Genomic DNA, 23085 nt, shown 5'->3' on the forward strand with positions numbered 1-23085 from the left:
TTACCAGCTCCACAGACAAAAGGAGCATTGCCTTGTTGTCTTCCTTAGCAAAAAACATTGAAGGGGAAGCTCTCACTCCGGGGCAGACTTATTAATATTGCCTTTCGGAACAGACCCAACAGACCTCCAAACACAAATCTTAGCTCATAATTTTTGGTGATTCGGACTGCTGGGGCAATGTTGGTGTTAATTGTGTATCAATCCAGTTTTTGTATGTTTGCTTTTTGTTTTGATACGAAACAGTACAGAATTGGTATAATGGTAAAAGAAACAACTATTTTTTTGTTCTTTTTTCCTCTGTAATTTTTTCCCGATACCATGAGCTTTCAAACACATCACTGAAAATGAGAGTGGTTAACCCTGCTTTTGTGCTTAGGTTCCTGCCATCAGCACTGCTTAAAAAACTTCTGCAGCCCAAAACAAAGTGGCTCTTATTTCAGGGCTGCAGTATTCAGTGTGACATAGTCATGTTTTATTGTTTAAATTTGCTGCAGTGTGGTGTCAGCACTTAAGAAACAGTTAACCCTGACACCAATGCACATAAAAATAGAAGACAAAGAGAAAAGTGGGCCATAGCAGACTGATAAGTGGTAGGAATAGTTAATAGGGCTCTTCTGATGGTAACTGTATGGACTGCAAAATATATTATTTCATGCAGCAATGACTGAAGGTACTTCTGTTTGTTAAAGTATCTGTCTAGAAAGAAAGATTTACATTTTAACACTACAAACTGGATTCTGTCAAGAGATCTAAAACCAGACTGAATTGTTTGAGCCCTTTAGTCACTTTAAATAATATGGTACTGAAGTCAATAAAATCACGCTTGCAGACTACTCCATATGCTTTTGCTTCACTGCTCTGGGATTCATTGTATATTAAGGCTTCATTTTCTAAAAAACCCTGTTACTCTAGGTCATGTGCACAGCACATTTAGCTTGCATGCCCAGTGTAAGAAGGATTGCTAAAAGACAATATTATAATTCGTTACTAAAATCTGGGATTTTTTTTCTTTTTGTCATTACAGATTAATCTCAGAGATCTCGGGCAGCTATATAAAATCCGCATTGGCCACGACAACACTGGAAATGATCCCAGTTGGTACCTAGAGGAAGTCAGACTTGAAAGAGTAGTCCCTCTTTCTGATGAAGAGATTTGTCTACCCATAGAGTGCTGGCTTGCAGAAGACAAGGGTGAAGGTGATACGTGGACAGAAGTGGCAATAAGAAATCCCACAAAGGATCTTTTGCCATGTACGTGCTCAGTATTTTAGATCGTGTGTTGACTAGCCATATCCTGAGTATATGACAGCTTTTCAAGCTTCTTCCAGGGCAGACTGCCCCGAAGTCAATGTAACGATGAAAACAGTCCCTTCCACATACTGTCTAGTTCCACGGAAGTAGGAAGTCATCATTTTACCCCACTCCTTTTCTCCCCGAAATCAGAATAATAGTTGTGGCCATGGCATCTTACCCCTATAAAATTCTTAATCTCTCATAGTGCACCTAAATCACTGGCAAATACTGGTCTTTAGAGAAACACATCATGCAGGACGTCAAGGCATTATCAAGGTATATAATACCATGTGACATCCAGCTCTTTTTAGCAAGTTTGATATCATCCTTTCTTACACTGCATAAAATATTCTTTATGAGAAATTGATGATCTGAATCATCACACATGTGTTTTACAAATCAGACTCAAGTCACAGCCATTCATATAGAAATTGCGAGCTGCAGGGTGGCACTTTGGTACTTCAAAGTTTATCACATGTTTGATGCACTTTGTTCTCTTCAAGTGAAGCGGGGAATAGCCCATCATATAAAGTTATTTTTTAAAAAGTCCTGGGCATCTACAAAGGAACAGGGAACCAGTAAAATAATTTAGCACAATGGGCTTTTTTATAGAATTCTTTTTACATTAACAGAATGACAATGATGCAGCTGATGATAGACAATACTGTCTGACAGCGGTAGGTCTTATATAGATAGGTGCTATCATTCAGGCAAACCGTATTCAAAATAAGGCAGTGAATATTGCAAGGAATCATTGATTCAACATGAAAAAGGGTCATCATGCACTTAATGACAATCAAATAATTTCTAAAGAAAATATCAAACAAGTGAAAAGCCTCAACTCAAAAGAATATAATTCTCTGAAAAAAACATCATGGCTGGTGATGTGTGAATGTTTTCCATGGGTTTTATGGACAAAGGGTTCTCTGTTATAGAGGCCAAATCTCTATTACAGAGGCCAGAAGATGCTGAGAAACACATATGTGCCAGTTCACATTTCCTCTCTGCTCTTTTTTTTTTAAATTATTCTGCAGAGTATTTAGTGACTTCGGTATGAGACTTCAAAAACTGCAACTGATCAGGATAAACCAAGCCCTGTGGTCAGTAACTGATGACAGTACTATATGCCACTTCTTACAGTGGCATAAGTATCATATACTAGTGCAATAGAAAAATAGTGCAGAAGACAATTAAATTGTATGAATGATTAATTCAACATCAATAACTCAAATCTGCATTATGCAGTCTGAAATACCCATTCATAGAAAAGTACTGATATTCTGGTAGGTGGTATGTACTTGTATGTGAAAAATCAAGTCAGTTCTGTGAAAGGCTGGGAATATGTTTAAAACAGCACATTTATTTGCTTTATAATTATTATATTACTGCATCTTTTCTTGCTTTTGCAGAAACATTATCTTTATTAAAATATATGTCTCAAGGTTGTAAGAAAAGATACATTACAAAGGATTTGCAAATTTCCTGAAATTGTAAGTTTTACAAATTAATTATTGATTTTAGGCACATTTAAATTGAACATCAGTATAAACTCAACAAGGCCTCCCAAGGATTTCCTATTTAGTTTCTCAAGGACAAGCAAATGAAACACTATCCATTTGCATTTCCCATTTAAAAGATAATTGCTTACAAGTACTGGACAAACCACATCAAGTCACTTTCTCCAGTAGACCAAACGATGTACTACTTATTACTTAACGATAGTCTGATATGATTTAGTAATTTGTATCCTGTACTTTCAATTTGATCTGGTATCTTCTAGTGGTATTGAATTTGCCTAACTATAACAGTGATGTGCTGGAAACTTTAAACAAAATGAACAAATATAAACTAAGCTCAGAAGGCACTCTTTTTTTAATTGCTGTTCTTTAACACTTACTTTATTGCTCAACTTTTCTCTTAGAAGAAAGGGTAATTTTTTTCTTTATCCTTTTTCTCCCTTCCTCCAGCCAAACTCTACTATGCACCTAATAGGGACCCAAAACACTGGAGCTGACTGTTGATTCCTTGTCTTTCTTTCCTATATCTTCTTCAAATCCTAAGTTATTTCCTCTTTCTGTCAGTTTTTCTTTACCTTCCACTCTAAAATCCCTTCTTTTCCATCCAAATTTCTCACCTTAGTAATCCCCTTTAGTTTTTCTGACTGTCCCTTAGCCACTTCAAAAAGCTGGACACTTACTGGTCTCCTACTCCAAGTGATACTTTCAGTTCTTTCTCAATCTCTCCATCACACTAGTGTCAAATTCCATACATAACTAAGGTTTCTTATGCCTCCAATGTATGTCTGCCCTTGTCTTCCCTTATTTTTTTGTTTTTCCCCATTTCCCCCTCCTTTTTGTCTTCCTATTCCATCTTCTCTTTTGCTTTTCTGGCCCTGGAGATTTAAAAAACTTCACCTGACCTGTCTTTGAAGTTGTCCCTGAATTGAGCATGCTGTTGAACTGGATGATCCCTGGAGTTCTGCTCCAGCCCATTTTTTTTTTATGTGATTCTTCTACCCAGTCTCATTTTTTTCTGGCAGTTCCAGATATTTTTAGTTTATCAGACTTTACAAGTACTGGATTGTTTATTTGTTGCTGGTTTGATTTGGTTTCATCCCCTAGTTACATTGTGATGCACAAAATCAAGGAAAAATTGTTCAACTATTTTACAAGTGACAGACATTGGAAATTATGTTTTCCAGCAAACCCCAGCAGTACGATAAATACTCCAGAATTGACTCACCATGGTGAGTTTCATGCCTGGACACTGGGACTGAGACTCTCCTGGGACAGACCTGCAGGGACTGGGAGAGAGTGTCCCTTCCTCTGAGTCCTTGAAATGAGTTCCCACCTGCCCTTGTGTCCCGGTGCTTGTGGAGATGTACGATGGCTCCTGTGATGGGCCTGGGAGAAACCAGAGCAGGGTGTTATTTGGGCTCCCCCCTGCCAATGTCTGTCTGTGCTCCTTTGTGAGTGTGCAGAAGACCTTTATCACACAACCTTACATGGATTGTCTTCAGATATGGCTGAAGTTTTGCCCTAAAGGGATGCATGATAAAAGAAGTGTCGAATTTTCTTACTGTTCTGTTTAGGTGAACATAAACTTCAAATGAGAATATAAATGGTGAATTCCGTCCTGTTCTGGGACACATAATTGAAGGAATAACTTTACTGATTCCAGATAAAAGACAAATACTAAGGCTGAGGCAGGGAAAATTCCAGCTGAAAAGATTTCGATTTCTTTTCCGCTTGGAGAAATGTGCTGGCAAATACAGAACGGTTAGAATGTGCCCACTGACTGAAATAGTGCAAAAGATGACCAAAGCAAATAGTAATGACTCAAGCATTATCTCTACAAAATTTGCATCTTTATTTAATCACTCAGGAGGCACCAACCACTTAGTTAAATAGTCAAGCTTCTCTTTCCTATTATAAAATTGATTAGTCAGCATGTTTTTTCAAAGCTGATCGTTTTCTTACGTGTTATGAAGAATATTCCCATATATTTTTTAGAATATTGCTCCAAATAGAAGGAGTAAATGGAATTAGCGATTAGAAAGCCTGAGAACTGTAATTCTAATTGAGCTGTCTTCACCTGATAGTGTTTTAGTATTTATGCCTTCTCAAATAATATATGCACCACTTGTGAGGAAGATAGTGCCTCTTAACCACTATCATCCATTAAGAAATTGTTGCCTTTTAGCCTTAACGCTCCACCAATCTGTATCTTTACCCTTCCATCATGGCAAAATGCCAAATGCTATTTGTGCAACCTGGGTAGTAAATACCAAGTGATAAAACCACGTGACAGAGATTCAATCTTGCTGCTTAACAAATCAAGCCAAAATAACCATTTCATTCAAGCAGGCACGTCATATGGAAAAAAGGCAGAACGTGGAGCAGTGCTGTGTAATACTGTTCTAATATCTTGGATCGCTATCATTAAGGGAGGACTGAATAGAAACAGTTTTATCAGTTTTAGTGTTGTATATCACTCTAGGTTTTGTGTTCTTTGGCCAGTTTGTCGGTTTACACTAGCAGCCTGATGGGAGTGGATTTGCTCAGTGAAGCGGTTGGTGCTAAAAATCCGATGAGCTAAGGGTCCAGTGTCCTCATTATGGGCGTTTAGGGAGATGTTACTCCGGGCCTGTTGTAGTCTGTTCCCACGGACTGACTGCCAATTTGCGGAAAGATCGTCGTCATTGTGTTCCTGGAACATATCCTCTGGTTTAGTTTAATCCAGAAGTAATCTAGTTTTTTGCTCTAAAACAACTTCATGCTGCAAAACCAGAAAGAAGTAAGGACGGCCAACCAGGGGATTCAGTTTCTTGATTCAAATTAATGTGCTGTTGTAGGCACACCGGTGTCATTAGGCTCAGACAGCTGTAATGGGGAGGGAGCTTATGTAATGTACTTTGAGTAATAAGTGATAAGTCTATTTATCTTGAATTCATCTGCTCTTAACTAGAATTCTGAAATAATTACCATACTTTTCTTTTAGTAAAATTACTCTTAAAAGATCTGACATCGGGACAGTAGTTTATACTAAGTCAGCAGAAAAAGACTGATATTTCTGCAGTGAAAACTTTCATTTTCTCATTCTCACCAATAAATTCTTTAATTCTATTAGGATTATTTTGTTCTTCTCCTCCCAAAAAATATCAAAATATTGAATTAGTCTTTAATGCAAAGGAACCTGCGATGCTTGCTTACTGTTTATATTTTCCAAAGGAAAATGTCATAAGTCACTGAATTCTGTACATTACTCGTTCACAAGGAAATGAGAATTATATGCTGTGCGTGCAGATTGGGGCCAAACTAACTCTTACGACTGGTGAATGATCAGGAATATACCAACCTTCTGCATTGGAAACCCTAATTCAGGTGCCCAGAATACAAAGTCTAGAAAAAAGGGTTCTCTGACTTGCTTTCTGTTGCCCTTGGTATGCTCTCAGGTTACCTTTTCATCATAACTAGAGAAACAAAACTTCATTTCTCTCTTCCCATTTATTCCAGGTAGTTCATGTTCTCGTGTTACCAATAGATGTCAGAAGCGGGAACTGGGACTCAAAAAAACATCTGAAGTCTCATGATAATATCTCAAGAGCTAGCAGTAGTAGCATTTTTTTTGTGGACTGAGCAAGTTTAAATTTGAATTGTAGAATCATAGAATTCCAGGTTGGAAGGGACCTCAAGGGTCATCTGGTCCAGCCTTTCTTGGCAAAAACACAGTATAGACAAGATGGCCCAGCACCCTGTCCAGCTGAATCTTAAAAGTGACCAATGTTGGAGAATCCACCACTTCCCTGGGGAGATTATTCCAATGGCTGATTGTTCTCATTGTGAAAAATTTTCCTCTTAGGTCCAATTGCAATCTCCCCTGGAGTAACTTGTACCCATTACACCTCATCTTTTCCATGTGACTCCTTGCAAAAAGGGGAGCCTCCGTCTTCTTTGTAGCCACGCTTTTAATATTGGAACATGGTGATAAGGTCTCCCCCAAGCCTTCTTTTCTCAAGGCTGAACAAACCCAGGTCTCTCAGCCTTTCCTCATATGGCAGGCTTCCCAGCCCTTTGCTCATCTTTATGGCCCTTCTCTGGACCCTTTCCAGTCTGTCCACATCTTTTTTGTGTAGCGGGGACCAAAACTGAACACAGTATTCCAGGTGTGGCCTGAAGAAGCACTGAGTAGAGTGGGACAATGACTTCTTTATGTGTGCTGGTGACACCCTTGATGATGCAACCCAGCATCCTGTTGGCTTTCGTTGATGCCACAGCACACTCTTCACTCATATTGAGCTTGATGTCCCCCAGGTCCCTTTCCACAGAGCTGCTCCCCAGCCAGGTAGATCCTAGTCTGCTGCACTCATGGATTATGTTTTCCCAGGTGCAAGACCTTACAGTTGTCATTGAACTTCCTAAGGTTCTTGTTAGCCCACTCTTCCAACCTATCCAGGTCTTCCTTCAGGATGGCTCTCCTTTCCGAAGTGTACGCTTCCCCAGTCAGTTTGGTGTCATCAGCAAACATTGTCAGGGTACACTTGATCCCATCAGCACTTCATCAGGGTATACTTGATCCCATCATCCCATCGTTTGGTAATTGTACACTTGACTGCTCAATGACTCCTATAGTATTTCTGATATTTCTGATACTTTTGATATGCCATTTTTTTTAACATAGTCATTATGCTGCTTTAATGTCTGTCTTTCATGGACCCTTTTAGAAGCTCCCTACCTCTGTCTGAAGGCATTTTACCTCCCATTTTTCAGCTGTTTCATCCATGCATCAATGTCCCAGAGTTTTCTGTTTGATTATAGAGCTTATCTATAGTTACTCTGTTAGCAATTTGAAGATTTCAATCACTTATTTTCTGAAAGGTCATTTTCTTTTTTAGTGAGTGCTAGCTGAGATTTTTTTCCTGCTATTTTGTATTAATTAATCCTTTTATATCCTTTATCAAAGCTATTGTATTTTTCAAGATATTTCTTCTATTACTTTGATGTGCCCCACATCATACCGATGGCTAGATGTGAGTCTAACAGGTCCCCCATAATGCTGAAACAGTATTCGCTGACTTCTCTTCAGTGGTTGGGTTTATTATATAGTTTTCAACTTTTTCTTGGCTTTTTTTGCCTGTTGGCCTACCTCTGCTTTGTCACCCCAGTTTTCAGGTGGTGTAGTTTCACTCCATCAGCATATGGTAAAATGAAATTACTACTACAGAATAGAGGGTTGGGCCATAGAGTTCTCATTCTCAGAGTCTTGGGATGGCTTTTTCTTACTGCAGTGAAACAGGTCTCCATTTCAGATGTGGCAGCAGCGGGAGCCTTAGAGTAGGTCAGTTTCTCAAAGGAAATTAAACCAGAGTCTCAGAGCCTGAACATATATTCTAGGGTCTTTTTATTTTACTCTATACTCAAAAAACTTAAACAATATACCAACAGCTACAAACAGGCAAATTTCACATATGGTGAGTCTTGCTGTCTCAGCAGTACATTCAACTGGTAGGTTCGTTCTCCAGATTTGGTTGTATGTGTGCCCTGTGTTCATCAAACTACTGCTGCCCCTTGTCTTACCTGTTACAGAGCGTCATCATTCTTCTTGTTCTTATATTTAAGCAATCTGTAGCTCAGAAGCCATTAACACTAGCACCTTTTGTAGCTGCTCTGCAATCTAGAGGAACTGCTTGAAAAAGTTTGAAAAAGTCGCATTCGCTCAAGCTGGTCTGTGCCTAGGTTTCCATTTGTACAGAAAAGGCTTAACCTCCATAGTCTATTCAATATGAATGTCCAAGCATTTCTCCATAGTGGCACGTTCCAAGTAGGCATGTAGAGCGTGTTTTTGAGGGTATTTTTGTTGCTTAATTTTTTATGTGGTTTCTATAAGAAGCATTGTAACATATACTCATGTTAAGGGAAATGGGCATTCCATTTTTTTATCCTAATATAGCAGCCCGTATTGTTAATTTGTACAAAAATATAAAGCACAAATTGGTCTTTTTGTTAAGAAGGTTCCTTTATAAATAATGAAGATTGTGTAGCCTAAATAAATGCCAGACCTAACGTTTTCCAGATGGTGAGAGATGTATAGACACAAGGAGCTATGGAAAATATTTTCCAGTTCTTTACATTTCAACATGTGCATGTTTTCTACTTCAGACTGATTTATTTAGGCTTGTAGCAATAGAAAGCTGTATTTGATTAGATCATTATCATCTCTCTGGTTACCACAGAGATGCACAGTGCTACAAAATGAACTGTAATTTATTTATCTGTTAATATCTTTGTGTTGTGTTATAATTATCTCGTACTCTGTTCTAGTGTGTCCTGTACTTAATCCATTTGGTTTGGTCTCCCTCCAGAAATGAAAGAACTTGTTGGTATTTTCTTCTTGTAATAATTTATTGTTAAAGGGCTTCTTAAAAAAAAGCCTTGAATATGCTTTAACATTGTGATTGCAGTTACTTAAATTTTGCAGTTTTGATCAGAGAAATTGCTTGTAGGTGTAAGTAATGCAGATACCAATCTTTGTATATAAACAGTCATGACATAAACAGTCTATACCCTTTCCTTAGCTGCCACAGATGTTTTGCTTTTTCAAAACTGAGAACGTAAGTAAGAATGTAAAAGCATGGAGGAGACTTCATGGTGACATATCCCTGCTGTTACTAATCTATCTGCAGCATCTTGCTCCATGGGCAGTCCAGCCCTATTATTCAAATGGCGGCTCATAGATTAATGTAATTGTTAGGTTTTCTTTTGGAAATGTGACCTCTCTCCTTCCACACACTGGAAGAATTTGCCCCTTCATGATCAGTGTGGCTCTCTGCTTTGTTGCGCGTTTCCTTTCATAGTTTGCTGTCAACCCCTTACCCTCTGTCCTTTGGACAGTTTCTTGTTTGTCTTATATCCTCCTGTTGTTAATCTGCACACAGTTATGATTACACTAAGAGTTATGATATAAAATGTCATTTGGATATATAGCCTAATTATGCTAATTATCAGATCCATTTATCTTTGTTACTTGCCATCCATATCTCCCATTTGTTTTATCATGATGTTTCTATGCTAAACACCTTGAAACGAGTTTTTATAAGCCTCTGACAAATTTTTGAAGGGGTGTGTGTGTATTATTGAGATCGATTTTATGTCACAGGCTAAGTGTTGGTTAAGCATACAGTCTATCTATCAACACTTCCTTCATATCTTTAAATATATGTGGGGCTATTTTTTTCCCTTAAATATTTGCAGTATTATTTTACTACTTTTTAAGCTCTTCACTGGGAATCAGAAATAGCTATTGATCAATGATGGTGGATGACATGATGTTTGAGTTTTATAAGCTGCCTTGGCGTCCAGTGAATGAAAAATTTAAGAAAATGTCATGTTCTACTAGCTATTTGGTGGTATAAGAGTAATAGTATTTTAATTAGTTTTTGTAGAATATTGTCCAGTTTCAATTTTGTTATATTTTTCTGTTTTCATCTTAGTTCCTTCTTAAATATAGTGTTTAATTGTGTTTATTAGGGCTTCTGTTACCTTTCTTTGCTTCCAAGAATTATTAAAATTACCCATTAGTGAAACAGTAGTCTCCTCTGTGATCTACTACATAGCAGCAGAAATGGCCATCTGTGATTAGAATAGAAACACTGCATGGAAAAATTGCCATTAGGATGTAAACAGGAAACCTCTTTTAAAAGTTGTAATAAGAAAAACTACAATGAAATATAATAGCATGTGATTACTGCAAATATTTTTTTAAAAGAAGTTTACATATCTGGGTACCTATAAAGATAATATGGTGCAAAATATGTTAATACGGTACCTCTGAATTATATTCCATAACTCTTTGAAGATAAGTGTATATGTTTTGTGTGTAAGACTTTGGTCTAGACTAGAAGGAGAGGCATTAAAAAGTTGTAAATATATTTTAACACAGAGCTGTTTTTAAAAGTGTTAGCGTCCACTGGTGATAAATGTTGAAACCTTCAAAAACAACTTGAGTGTACACTTTTTAGATGAGGGAGCCCATTCATCTGCTTGCCCACCATTGTATGTGCGGTGAAAATCTAAACCCCCAGGATTCATGATTGCTGTTCTCTTTTTAAGATGAAATGAAGGTTAACCACCCAGAAAATTCTGTTTTGCACAAATCTGGAAGTTAAAATGCCTTGGTACCAGTGAAATATAGCTATTGTTTCAGACTATGACTAGGCACAGTTAGGTGGGCTCCAGATAACTTGCCAAGAAAGACTTTGCAAATTAGGCCCTAAAATCATGAATATTCAACAGGGAGTAAGAGAAGAAAATGGAGTACTAGGGAACACTTGCTTGATGAGCTGCTTTGCTGAGCAGCGCACAGCTATACTCAGCATAATGCCTTTTTTAAAGCTTGGTATTTTCATATCTTAGTGCAAACAATTACAAGATTTGAACCTGGAAGTGACAAATGCATGGATAGCTGTTGCTGCTTCCAAACTTGAAAGTCAGTACAGTCTTCTGGCAAAATTTTGGTGGGAAAGCTTTGGAATCACGTGCAAACTGCAAGGTTAATCTTAAGGTTTTTCTTCTTCTAGTGTTGGTGTATGAGGTCCATGTATACACGGGTGCTAAACTTGGTGCCGAAACAGATGCTAATGTTTATATCAACCTCATTGGAACAAGAGGAGATGCTGGCAAAAGGAAGCTCCATAGATCTAAGAATAATAATATAAAATTTCGACATGGACAGGTGAAGTAAAACCAGTGCTACTTCTGATCAATAAGAGTAAATTATGGCTAGCAAACTGTTTCTTCAACAAGTCTAAATATCTTTTTATTTACAAGTTTTATTCAAGCAGTTTGCCATTTTCTCATGTATTTTCTTTATTCAAAATTGTTTACAGAATTGCATCATAGGAATAATTTTTATCTGCTGGATCAATCATTTACTGAGACCATTGCGTAGTAGAATTTGAGCACTCTTGGTTATTTATATTGCATGTATAGATAAAATGATAACATTTTTGTTCTCCTAAACTGATTGCTGTGAATTTTAGACTCAAGTTCTAAATCCTTATTCCCAAGTATGTTTTTCAGTCTTGGTGAGGCATACAGAGCTAGAAAATGTAGTAATGTAGTACAGAGATGACAAAATAATTCTTTGCAACTGATCCTTGTGTCATGCCAAAGGAATCAAGTGCTGTCTCTGTGGAGTAATTTCAAAGTGTTTTTCACCTTAGAAAGATTCAAAAGATCCTCACTGCCTGGCCAGGACCAATGGAAGACACCTGTATTCATTTTGCCAAAAAAAAAAGAGAAAAAATAAACTATTCTATACTGTAACAGTCAAAGCAATAGCTGTGTTCAAGACCTTTATAATTTTCCTTGTATGGTTCCACAGATGGATATTTTCTGCATAAAGGCTGTCTCACTGGGAGACTTGGAGAAAGTTCTGATTAGCCATGATGGAGCTGGTCCAGGTAGGATTTAACTTCCTAGAGACCAATCTGTTTTCAAGTCCTTTTTAAACACAATGCACTTTATTTATATTGCATCCTTCATACAAAATGTGACAGAAGGTCTTGCAGTGATAAAAAGTCTTTCTGCAGGCTAGTCACTGTGATGGGATGGTGAAAAACAGCGGTAATGGACAGCAAAAATGGCATAAGTCTAATGTCAAATACTGTCATTCCACTCTTTGTTTTCAGGTTTATTATAAGAAAGCGCTATTTATTAGCATATAGAAAACTCATGAAAACATTGCTCACACAATCCTTCATTAGGCAGATAGTGGAGACTGGCCAGAATAGAATTAAAGGTATTCAACACCTGCTTTACTACCAAACAAATTCTGAGTAGCTGTAGCATAATGTTCTTGCTGCTTTGGGCAACAGGAGAAGATTTGGTTATTTAATTAATCTGTGCAAGTCAACATGGAGCTGCTCTAGCAAGTGACATTGCATTCAGAAGAAAAGAGATGGTTTTGTGATGAGGCAAATTTTTGATACAGGCTCTTGAGGTGTGCATCTCTGGAATGATGTAAATGAAGAGAAAGCTAGCATTTAAAAGCACTGAAGATGTAGATATTGCAAATATGTTTGCAGATTAGTGGCTATGAAGAAGCCAAGTGAAGAGAAGGATTTTTAAAGCAGTTCAGGGCCACAGTGATACCAGATGAGGAAGGCACTTTTACCCTACTCTGTTCTGAAATGGCCTCAAGCAACACCCATCTTGCTGACTGTACTGTCTAAGGCTCTGAGCCGACTTGTGACTATTACAGAAGTAGGCTTATTAGTGCGGCCTTGGTATGGGACGTAAACTTGATTCTTGTATTTTTGTGTGGTGGAGCCAACCCTCACTCTATCCCGCAGGACGCCATACCATGCTCTCTTCCTTCATCTCTCCTTGAATAGGCAGCACAACCATATCACAGGATCAGCATTACAAATCTGCAACCAGACTCAGCTGTTTTAAGCTGTTCTTTGACAATGGAGTTCAGAGTCTGTGTTTTTGGAGGATTGTCTAAACGGGACAATGGATTGAATTCTAAGTATGACAAAATTTATGCCTTGGTAATTAAGATGATTGATCATTGTACTCAGCACAGACAGATCTCACAGACGTCTTCTGAGCTGTATCCAAAAGTAACACCAGATAAGCCTGGCCTGAGGTGATTAGGGGGGTTGAGAGCTGGAAAAGGGTGATGAGTCAAGAGAGAGGCCATCTAGAGACCCAATCTTTTGGCAGTTGAGAGGGAGGAAAGAAGGTTCCTTTAGAGGTGGAGCTGCCCTTTTTTCTAATCATAGAAAACTTGCCTGAGTGATAGGGCAGAACGTCTTTAGTCTTGATTTGGAGACTATCTTGAAAGGATCATGGAACATATGCTTTCTTTGGGGCTTCTGGACCGCAGGGCACAGATCTTCTCCCACAGCCAATGTGAATGATGAAAGAAAATAAATTTTGTCCTAGACAGCAGGGGTTTGGCATTGGCCAGGTATGAGTCACTAGATGGTGTGTCTTATCTGCTGGAAGAACCTTCTCCTCCATAGAAACCTTCCATACGTACCTGTACATTTACACAAGCAGCGCCTTTCATCTTTTTTGGCCTTTTTCAAAGTGGCCTGCCTTATTGCTGGTGAGCCTTGGCCAGGGTAGTAGGCTCCTTCCAATGAAAGACATCTGAGGTATGGGAGGGTGACAAAAGAAGCCTGCAGAGTGTCCTGGTGTGCCCTGGGCCTGAAGTCTTGAAGATGAAATGCCATTCTGCTCCATGCACTGCCTGGACAAGCCCTTGCTATGGGACAGAGACTACTGCCTTCTAGGGACTTCCAGACTCAGACGCAGCCAGGGAGGCAGAGCACGGGAATAAATAGGACAGTTGTCTGCTTCTGACCAAAACATCCCTGGTGCTGTTTTGCTACAATGTGCGGATAAATAATGGTATGAGTCAGGCAAAAAACCTCATAAGCAATATGAGGAGTTGTGAGTGGTGCAGACACAATGAGAACAGGGTATTTGGAAAGGGCTTCACAGAGAACTGTACCAGTGACTAGGATGGTTGTCAGAAGTGATCCAAGAGATCAGCATGGATGTGGTTACTGCTGTTAGGGAGAGGATGAATTCAGTAGCCCGACAGAATTAAGGGTGCACAGCTCCATGCCTGATGGTCCCACCAGTAGCAAGGCTGAGTACGTGTTCCCAGTAGGCGCACACACAGACACATTTATAAAACACATATACGTACACACATGGCCAGCCACGCAGATCAAAACAGGAACTCAGCACTCACACAAGCACAAACAGCACCAATGGCCTTATCCAGTTACCCTGTCCAGCTGATCAGAATAACAGTCCATCAATGAAAAAAAAATAATATATATATACACAGTATGGATGTATAAGGCCTCCAGTAATTGGCCTTAGACCCTCAGTCTATCCAGTTGCTGGTCCTGGATCCTTGGATCCTGAGTTTTCCCAGTTACTGGCACCTAGACATACAAAGCCCCTCCAAGGCTGCAGCAAATGAGAGCAGTAGTCTTAATGATTTGTTAATTAATATGCTGTAAGAGTTTGCAATAACAACTTCACTCACAGGGGACCAAAATTTCCAGCTATCACACAGATCTCAGTTAACTGCATAAACAGATTTATCCCAACATCCTTGTGTCTGATCACAAGGAATCAAAAGATGTAGGCCGGGATGTGAATGGTGTTGGCAGTTCACAGATGTATGCATATACTTAACTGCAAGGAAAAAACCCACCCCACCCCTCTTAAAGCAGAGCAAGGCAGAGAAGCATTAACATTGTACCTCTTGCGAGAGACACAGAATAATAAAGCTTTTGTTCTGTTAATATATCTTATCTATTTAGCTGAGTTCTGTCTTAATGTGACATTACATAACATTAACATTAAATAATTCTTTAAATATATAAAAAAAATATGCATTATCTCACAGGATAAACTTTTGTCATTTCAACACAGGCAATGGATGGTTCCTGGATAAGATTGTCATCAAACATAAAGAAGGAAAGGAAGCTCAGGAGGTTGTATTTCCTTGTAATAGGTATGCCATTCATGGAGAAAAAGAATTTGTTACGCAGCCAGCAACCTAAGGAAAAATTGCAGAACAAGCATGTGCACACAACCTAGATATATGAGCAATGCCTGAATTTTTCAACATACAAGGAATGCAAAGTTTTGCTGTTTAAGACAAAGAACAGAGTTTTGGTATAGGAAGGAGTCATAGCCTAATGACCAAAACCAAGTGTTCCATAGGAGAAAAGGTGCATTGACCTTTCTTTTATCTAACTTACACAGAGACCGCGTGAAGATAAATAAGCTTTCAGTTCTTAATCTTTTAAGAAGTATTATGTGTAAAGATCTAGTTGTATTGATTTTGGTCAGTTTCTCTGTCTCAGTCACTGAAAACTTTATATACATCCTGGAAATCTTTAGAAAGAAATTTAACTTTTCTTCTAAGAGACAGCTACAATATTTCCTTTTCATTTAGAATTTTGCTAGAATTTTGCTGACATGGGCAAAATTGGAAAACGCTCCACTTTCTCAGTTCTAACAATTACTAAGCAGCCTATTTTTCCAAAACTTTATTAACCGAGGCAACTGCAACCCGAACTTTTAGCAGTCATTTGGTTGAATCATATGGCTGTAACAGAAAAAAAACCCATAAAATAAGCTAATAGATGAAAGTAAGGATGTGTGTGTGTTACTTCTATATTAGTATATTTAATTCAATAGAAATAATTTGAAGAATTGTAATTTAGATCAAGCTAATTATGTTCTGTAGTATGCGGTTTCCGGAATTCATGAGTTTGGGTTACATGGCTGAAATATTTTCCATGTTATTTTGGGAACTGTGCCTTAAAGACTTAAAATATTTAGGTGTTCATTAAAGACAGCTCTCCATCTCTAGGAATCCTACCTGTTTACAAAAAAATAGGGTTTCAGTTTGCAAGGTTCCTGGAAATGACTAACTAACAAAAATTTACTCCTCTCAGAACTATTATTCTGATGATGAGGTTTTTGGTTTAGTTTTCCTTTTTTTTTGGCTATTAGGATTTTTAATTGTTTTGGTGTACATTAAAGATGGTTATTGAAGAGTAGATAAATGAGACAATTGTTTCTTTAATTACAAGGAGATTTTGTGAGACTTCTCTAAAGGGAGGGATACTTAATGAAGATACTTGGTCTCTCTATAAAACTGTCTTGTCAAAAAAAAAATGATTAAACTCTTAGAAAAAAAGATTAGAGGCGTTATATATAGAACTAGAGGAGTCCTGTCATTGCCTGCAGTGTAAGTGTGCTGCCAATGTGTCAAAGTTTACATTCTATTTTTAGAAACTGCTACTGATCTTTCTTTTGTTTCTCCGCAGGGAGTGAGGACTAGCTCACAAAAGTTAATCAAGCTATTTATTGCAACAATAGTTGAAATACGGGGGAGTTTAGACTTCATGCATATGATATTTATTCATAGATATTTGTTATATACAAGAAGCGAGATATATTATGAACCCCTGGGTTTAAGCAAATGCAACATCAACATGGAGCCAATAGAATAAAAGTTGATAGTGAGCACAAATTTATTTATTTTTAAAGAAGTGAGATTGTTAAAGGCTGTAAAGTGTTATTATATCAGTAAATGGGATCAACTGAAGGAGAATGGATGTGTGTTTGTAGTGAAATAACATTGTGGGAAAGATCCTTAAATTCATCAGCATAAAAGAAAAGGAAGGTAAAAGAGAAGTTCAGTTCATTGGCGCAGATCTACAGAAGCTTCAGAAACTTCCAGACTTGCAGGGGTTATATATAATTTTAAGTACAATGAATATAACTACTGCAGGTTATATAAACCTCCCCCCCAAACGTACAGTTGAGTCTCCGATCCTGTAAATACTTAGTGTTTCATATAAGGTACTTCATATAGTGCTATAGTACTTCATATGGCTACCATGAAAGCTCCTATTTGCCTAGAGCAGTGAGCCGAATTCTCCTACTACGAATAAGGCCAACTATGATGAATGTATAAAAGAAAATTCAATCTAGGAAGTAGTATCAAGGCATAATTTTATAAAAAAGTATAAAAAAAACTGTTGGAGGGAGAAGGTAATTGTCGGATTACTTGTAATATACTGATAATTGCTATTAATCTTAATATTTTTGTTTTTGCAATGAAAGATGGTTAGGTGAATATCAAGATGATGGGAAAACTGAGAGGGAGCTAACTGCCAATAGTAAGTATTTTGTTAAAGAAAATTTGTGTTATAACAATATAGTATATACTCAATGCCTAGCTATTACTGAAGAACGACGGAATCATGGAATCACGGAATCTTCAGAGTTGGAAGGGACCTCTAGAGATCATCTAGTCCAACTCCCCTGCTAGAGCAGGATTGCCTAAAGCACATAAACTGTTATGAATAAGACTGTAACTTAAGTGATAATAAAGCTTGTTCATATATTCTTTTTTGATTCGTATTTTAGAGGATGGCAGTTCAAAGAAGGCGTTCCTTAAAGGTAAGAGTTGTTTTCTACACCAATGTTTTTGCTGTTTGAATTTAATCTGCAAATCAGTGTTAGGTAACCAATATGTGATACGCATATGTAAGCTATCAACTGTGAGAGAAAATGAAGACAAATTGGCTGGCAGTTGTCTACAGAAAGAACTAGGCCTTTATAAGTAATTGAGAAAAACATGCTGCTCATAAACCATTTCTGATTTTCTTCCTATTTCTACTATTCTGTCCTGAAACCAGCCAGGAATTCCTGTGAGAAGAGATCCAAGTGTTGTTTTGTTTATCCCAATGTCACTGTCATTTAATACATGGGGACAGGTCCCCTAGCAAACATCATCAAGTTGAAAAATGTGTTGTGAAGTGTCAGTGGAAGCATTTTCAGGTCGAAATCCGTCAGGGTATTCCTGAAGTAGCCAGTAATAATGCAGGCCTAAACTGTAAATCTGTTAGTGAAGCTAAATAGAGTATATGCATTCAGTTGACTAAATATGTTTGAATTAGTTAAAATATCTTAATAAAAAAACTACCCACCCAGCTGCCTATTTTTATACCTACAAAGTCATGCCCATCACTGTAATACGCAAGTACCTCCAGGTGTTTAAAATTTGTGATACCATCTCAAATGGTTTTGAGATGTTTCTCCCTAGGTAGAGAAGAGAAAGAGATTGACACAAGTATCTTTATGAATATCTAACTGTAAGCGCATATTCTGTGTAACTGTGTCTGGTAACTGCATGGGAGAAACTAAAGTAAAAAAAGTAACGTTTCCATTTGGGTCTGGAAAGAGTCACTTGCCTTCTGTAGGATGAGTCCTGATCTCTCGATCTAATTCCAGTTTTAGTGAAAATTAAATCATTTTCATTCAATCAAACAGTTTAGCCAACAGCTCTATTGTTCCATGGCAACATAACTTTGACAAGAGGAGACTGATTAACTCAGGGAGGTGAAGGCTTTCCCACAAGAGAAATTTGATTTTCACAAGAGTGACTTGGAATTGGAGTCTGCATTCTGCTAAGTGCGCAGTTCAGAGATACAGCCATAATATCTATTTCACCTTATGTTCAGAAAATAGGCTAGATTTTACTACTAATCTAAGTTTTTTTCCAGTGCAGCTTCACTCTTTATTGTGCTATAATAAGCAGGCACAGATGCACAGACTGCTGAGAGCCTGTGCATGTCAAGAGCAGTTAGACGCTGTATATTGATTATGAGGAGAAAGGAGTGGCTTATTCTTAATTAGTTTGTGAAACGTCACACTGTCAAGAATTCCAGGAGGACCCAAAGAGTGTGTGCTGATTTCTTAGGTTGAGATCAGACGTTCTGAAAAATAAAGATACAAAGGAGAAGAACATTTTTAGGAACTATTCTGCCAACTAGCTGTGCATCAACTTAGCTTGAATTGCTCTTTAGACGGCTTTTCTTTACCCGGGGGCTGATTCCAGTGTGGAACTGAGATAGGTGAGAGATCATGCTTTAATGCCTTATGTAAAAGCTTGGGGAAGAGTGGCTGGAAAGCTGCCCGGCAGAAAAGGACCTGGGGGTGCTGGTGGACGGCCAGCTTAACATGAGCCAGCAGTGTGCCCAGGTGGCCAAGAAAGCCAACAGCATTCTGGCTTGTATCAGGAATAGCGTGGCCAGCAGGAGCAGGGAAGTGATCGTGCCTCTGTACTCGGCCCTGGTGAGGCCTCACCTCGAGTACTGTGTTCAGTTCTGGGCCCCTCTGTACAAGAGGGACGTTGAAGTGCTGGACCATGTCCAGAGGAGAGCTACCAGGCTGGTGAGGGGTCTGGAGACCAGGTCATATGAGGAGAGGCTGAGGGAGCTGGGCGTGTTTAACTTGGAGAAGAGGAGGCTGAGGGGAGACCTCATTGCCCTCTGCAACTACCTGAAAGGAGGTTGGAGAGAGGTGGGTGTTGGCCTCTTCTCCCAGGTGAATAATGACAGGACCAGAGGAAATGGTCTGAAGTTGCGGCAGGGGAGGTTTAGGTTAGATATTGGGAAGAATTACTTTACTGAAAGAGTGGTCAGGCACTGGAACCGCCTGCCCAGGGAGGTGGTTGAGTCACCATCCCTAGAGGTATTTAAGAAACGTCTAGATGTGGCACTTCAGGGCATGCTCTAGTGGCAGAGATTGTAGGTTGTTTGGTTGGACTCAATGATCTTAAAGGTCCTTTCCAACCATGAAGATTCTGTGATTCTGTGATTCTCTGATTCTATGATTCTATGATTCTATTAAAAAAGGTGATGAGCAAGACTGCTCTCAGGATTGTTCACGGTTTAATTTGTGGTGTTGTACTGGTTATCTCACAGACCTTGCATGTGAAAAGATTGAGCTAGGAGGGTAAAAAACGTAAAAGGTTTGGAAGGGTGCCTTGTGCTCGGTTCTGTGTCAGTCCATCATGACACGGTACCAGGGTTAGAGCTGGTAAGGGAAAGTTCCAGAGATGCAAAGTTTTGAAAGAAAAAGTAATTGCCTTAAATTCTCCCAGCAGCTGTAGCAGTAAAGATTTCACATGGTAGAGCAGATAGTAGCGATAAGCAGTCCCACTCACAGTGAAAGCAAAAACCTTCCATATGATATACATTTACTGAATAAGAGGCAAACAACAATGTTGGTATTAGAGAGCCGATGTTTTATGCATTCATGTGGTCATATTCTGTACTAGCTGCACTCTGCAAGTGGACTTCAGGGAAAGTCATAAAAAGTTGACTGGCATAATTCAATGGCGTTTGGTGATTTTCAGAATAAGATCAATGTGCTTAGGTAAGGTCTATAACAAAGATAACAAACAAAGCAGTAAGTCACTCTGAAGGTCAAAAATCTCATTCTCTTTGGATAAAGCTAGTAAGATGTTCAACCACCTAGCCAAAGAAGAGAGTTTGAAAGTCATCATTGCTAAGCAGGTTACTTGAGGGTTCTCAGTCCTTTTTCAGCCAGGCTGGCATTATGCCAGCTTTAATGAAGCATAAATCCCAGATCTCTGTGGACGTTGCTGCTGTCTATGGATTATGCCACAATGCAGTATGCCCATATCACATTTTCCCAGCAACCTTTGTAAATCTGTAGATTATAGAGAGGCTCTGGAAAATCAAGCCTAGGAACAGATTTATTTGTATTCTCTGGATTCCAACTTGTATGTTTGATGCAAGAGAAAAAGACAGAAGGGGTTGCCTTGGTAGGGAAGGTGGATAGCTGCTCTCAGCTCTCAAGTGATGAAGTTGTTTTGAGGGAGAATGGGACTATACATTGCTTTCTAAATGTTTCCTACATTGCGGGGAAATTTTACGACTTCCACCTTCCATTTTCTCTTTAGCCTTTCTGCTTCAAAATAGGTGGAGACTGTAATAGCACATAGTAAAAGATTTTCTCTCAAAGCAAGGAGACAAGACACAGTATATTCCAATGTTGTCCACACCGCAGTCAATTAAAAGGAGATGGGTTCCTGTAATGTGATTCCTGTCAGGTGTCTGTGGTATTGTGGGCTTTTGTGGGCGGAGGATAAAATACAGTTCAACATTGAGGAATGGAGTTCAGTTAATAGATATTTCTAGGTTGGCTCTTCTTGTGTTGTGCAAGGTTGTTAGTATTAAGGCATATAGAAAATTCATAAGAAAAGAGAAAATGTGCAGTAAATTCTCCCATGACTTCCTTTGTTTTTAAATTATTCCTTACCTTGCCAGTAGGGGTGAGGTAATTATTCACTACCTTGCTAATGGGGTAAGACTAACCACAGAATTCCCAAATTGTAAATGGATTGGTCCTGCTTCTAAAAAGCAATGACAGTGTATATTGCCAGTTGGAGGCTGAATTTCCTAAGATAAAATAAGCAGACTGATCACTCTGCCTCAAGGCAACATGTGAATGGCATTCTAGGTTTTAAGACCAAAAACCGCCATAGTAAAAAAAATGGAATATGTTTTGTAAAAACAATGGTGGCAATCCTCTAAAAACACATAAATTGTTCATATTTTATGAACAGAAAAAAAAAGTCTTCCTTTTTCAGTTTTCTGAACTGTATTACAAAATACTGACTTTATGTTTTACCTTGCCCAGTTTGCTATGTGCAGAAGTCATTGCAGGTTTGATTTTTGCAGTTTTGCTGCAGGCACCTTTCAGATTCCAAACTAGTGGTTAAAAGCCTTTCTGTAAGAAAGAAGACCCCTGCTTCTAATGTATCTCTGGACACACTCCTGTAATGTGAAATCAGATCCTTGGTTATCTTATTTTAGAAAAGAAAGAATTCTGAGATTTTTTTCCCAGAAGTCTGTTTTCCCCCCACCATTCATTTTAGCAGTTGTCATACTGATGTCTCAAAGAAAATGACTGTAGCTTTATACATACGGTAGAAGTACAGTAATACACGAATACACTAGTCACTTTGAAAGGAAGCTAACGCAGTTCAGTAGTATCAGGGGAAAAGTCTCTTTTAATGTGGCCACGCATATGAAACACAGAAGACAATCTACTCAAGCCCAGCTATCTGATTTTCAGAACTTACTGAAGACTTCAGAATATCTTGAGAAGAGATATAGAAATCACTGAACACAATGGGTATTTGGCATCAGTCTCCTGTCTGGTCTAGCCATCCTTACCAAGTGGCTGTCTAAGTGAATTTACTATTAGACAAAACATTTTTTTCTTATTCTGACATGAGCAGGTTAAATGAATTTGCTGAACTGACAGAAAACGCAGTCAGTCTGGGTTAGCTCGGTTACCAAATTGTAGAAGCATTAAAAGTAAATGTAGGAGAACAAACAGTCACAGATGGTAAGAGGCCTTAAATCTGTTAACCGCTGATTTATTTCCTGGAAAACTCCCAACCCGTGTCTTAGCCTTTCTTCTGAAATAGTCATTAAAAACACAATCATGGATATTCATTAAAACAAATCACCCTACCTGAAATACCTTCTCTAAACATGAATCCTCTTTGAGCAAGGAACAGGCAGTTATGTATCCATGCTTTCTTTTAACTTGGGGCTTGCTCTCTCTGAAGCATCGGGATATTACGGAGAGAAAAAAAACAACAATGTTCACCTGTGAAACACAGTAATGCAAAATTATCTACATTTGCCCTCTGCTGTGTTCCTGGGACAGTCTTCAAAATGCGGCATGGTTGGAGAGGATAAGAGGTTCAGGGCTATGTTGGGAGTCTTTGTAAAAATTTCAATCTGCTCATAAGCCCTCGGAGTGCTCTGGGAAAGCAGAAGCTCAAACGATGCTTGACTTCACCAAGTGTGACACCCTGAAGGGTACCACATGCCAACCTGGCATAAGGAGAT

General features: G+C 38.5%; 1 protein-coding gene across 1 annotated transcript in view; it reads left to right on the plus strand.

The window, feature by feature from the left end:
- LOC141738361 (lipoxygenase homology domain-containing protein 1-like) overlaps positions 1-23085 on the plus strand; it is a 179590-nt gene that overhangs the window by 74648 nt on the left and 81857 nt on the right. Inside the window, exons 24-29 of the mRNA XM_074573557.1 lie at positions 1025-1250; positions 11368-11522; positions 12174-12252; positions 15257-15338; positions 17468-17523; positions 17774-17806. Of these exons, the coding sequence (XP_074429658.1) occupies positions 1025-1250; positions 11368-11522; positions 12174-12252; positions 15257-15338; positions 17468-17523; positions 17774-17806 (631 nt within the window). The remainder of the gene's footprint in view (positions 1-1024; positions 1251-11367; positions 11523-12173; positions 12253-15256; positions 15339-17467; positions 17524-17773; positions 17807-23085) is intronic.

This window comes from Larus michahellis, chromosome 2, assembly GCF_964199755.1.
Source record: "Larus michahellis chromosome 2, bLarMic1.1, whole genome shotgun sequence".
Taxonomy (NCBI): Eukaryota; Metazoa; Chordata; class Aves; order Charadriiformes; family Laridae; genus Larus; species Larus michahellis.